This window comes from Austrofundulus limnaeus, unplaced genomic scaffold (assembly GCF_001266775.1).
Source record: "Austrofundulus limnaeus strain Quisiro unplaced genomic scaffold, Austrofundulus_limnaeus-1.0 Scaffold348, whole genome shotgun sequence".
NCBI classification, from domain to species: domain Eukaryota; kingdom Metazoa; phylum Chordata; class Actinopteri; order Cyprinodontiformes; family Rivulidae; genus Austrofundulus; species Austrofundulus limnaeus.
The window spans coordinates 1,868-3,441 of record NW_013952750.1 but is presented as its reverse complement, the minus strand read 5'-3'; the positions used below and the strand labels follow the sequence as shown (position 1 = coordinate 3,441).

General features: G+C 36.1%; 1 protein-coding gene across 1 annotated transcript in view; it reads right to left on the bottom strand.

The window, feature by feature from the left end:
* mrs2 (magnesium transporter MRS2) overlaps positions 1-1,574 on the bottom strand; it is a gene marked incomplete at its 5' end in the record, with an annotated part of 15,159 nt that overhangs the window by 12,222 nt on the left and 1,363 nt on the right. Inside the window, 2 exon segments of the mRNA XM_014022899.1 lie at positions 625-661; positions 1,355-1,419. Of these exon segments, the coding sequence (XP_013878353.1) occupies positions 625-661; positions 1,355-1,419 (102 nt within the window).

The following is a 1,574-nucleotide window of genomic DNA, read 5'->3' as shown; positions in this document are numbered from 1 at the left end:
AAAAAAAGAAAGAAAAAAAAAATAACGACTCGCTCCCCGAGCCGACCAGGAAACAGAGTTTTATAAAGATAGTCAAACTGTGAAAAACTCATGAATGGAGATAAACAGACAAACAGGCACGGAGGAATCTGAACCTGTGGAGCTTTTTAACCAGGACAGATGTGGGTAAAATTCCGTCGGGTGAGTGACTTTTTTTCTGCATTGTTGTTGAGGGGAGAAATTCCATGCAGTGACGTATGTTTCAGCTGGAGGGAGGGGTTCCCCCGAGCTCGTCGGCGCAGTGTGTAGAAACTATGAAAGGTCTGTGCGAAACCGACTGCCGACCAACCACGTGACCGCGCGTCGACCCGTCGGCGTCGGAGCGAGCATGTTTCCACTTTAAGTGTTAGCTGGAACATGATCACCCAGTAATTATCCAATGGGAGGCGATTAGTATTTGCTTAGTGAAACCCAGATGGCAACCTTTTTATGAATGATACATCTGGTTACACAACATTTAATCTTAATGAGCAAGTTTGCTTAAGGATTTAAAAATAAACATTTAAAAGTCTTAGCACCAGCTTTGACCCTTTCTAATAAAATATAAAACATCGTATAGAGATAAAGGAGCAGACTGACACTTACCAAACGATGTCACATTTCCCTCTTGGTCAAACTTCATCTGTCAAACACAAAAGAAATAAAACTGATTTCCAGAGTTGTAAAGTACTTTGTTACTGTACTTAAGTAGAAATTTTGGTTATTTGTATTTTACTTGAGTATTTATTTTTCAGCCTACTTTTTACTTCTACTCCGTACACAATTATCTGTACTTTCTACTATTTACATTTTTAAATAAGGCAGAAAGCTGTTACTCCTATTTCATTTTGGCTCGTTATTGTTAAAAAATAACATATTATCCTGATAAATTGCACCTCCTGGAAAGAGTGAATTTAACYGTAGTTGGATGAGAAGTATAAATATATACTATTCTGACACCAAACTGTGAATCCATCACAGCTGCATGCCTTTAGAAAAATTAATATATAATTTTAATATTTATGTACAAAAAAACATCAGAAACTTTCAAACTTTTACTCAAGTAATATTCTTGGAGGAGACTTGAACTTTTACCAAAGTAATTTCATGATAAGATATTAGTACTTTTACTCAAGTATCACTTTGAGGTACTTTATACAACACTGCTGATTTCTGTCATTTAGCAACCGAAGTCTGAATACATCAGCTTCAATGGATTTCACTTCTCACTGTGTGAAAAGTACAAAAGCTTTGTGAAATTTACCAGTCTGCAAAGGTTTCTCATATTACACCATAGAATATAGTTCATAAACAACAGAATCTGTAAAAACCTCACCACTAAAAARACTGGAGACACACTGGAAAGAGGAGCATCTGTCCCTCTTCTGCGGATTATGGACACTGTAAAAAAAATAAAGAATTCAATGAAGAAAACAGAACAAAAACACTGCAAACCGAATAAAATAAAGGTTCATTTATTCTTCATGCAGCTTTAATGCCTTCAATCAACACTTTGTTTACTTTTCTTCTTTGGTTAGACGTACACTCACCAGCCA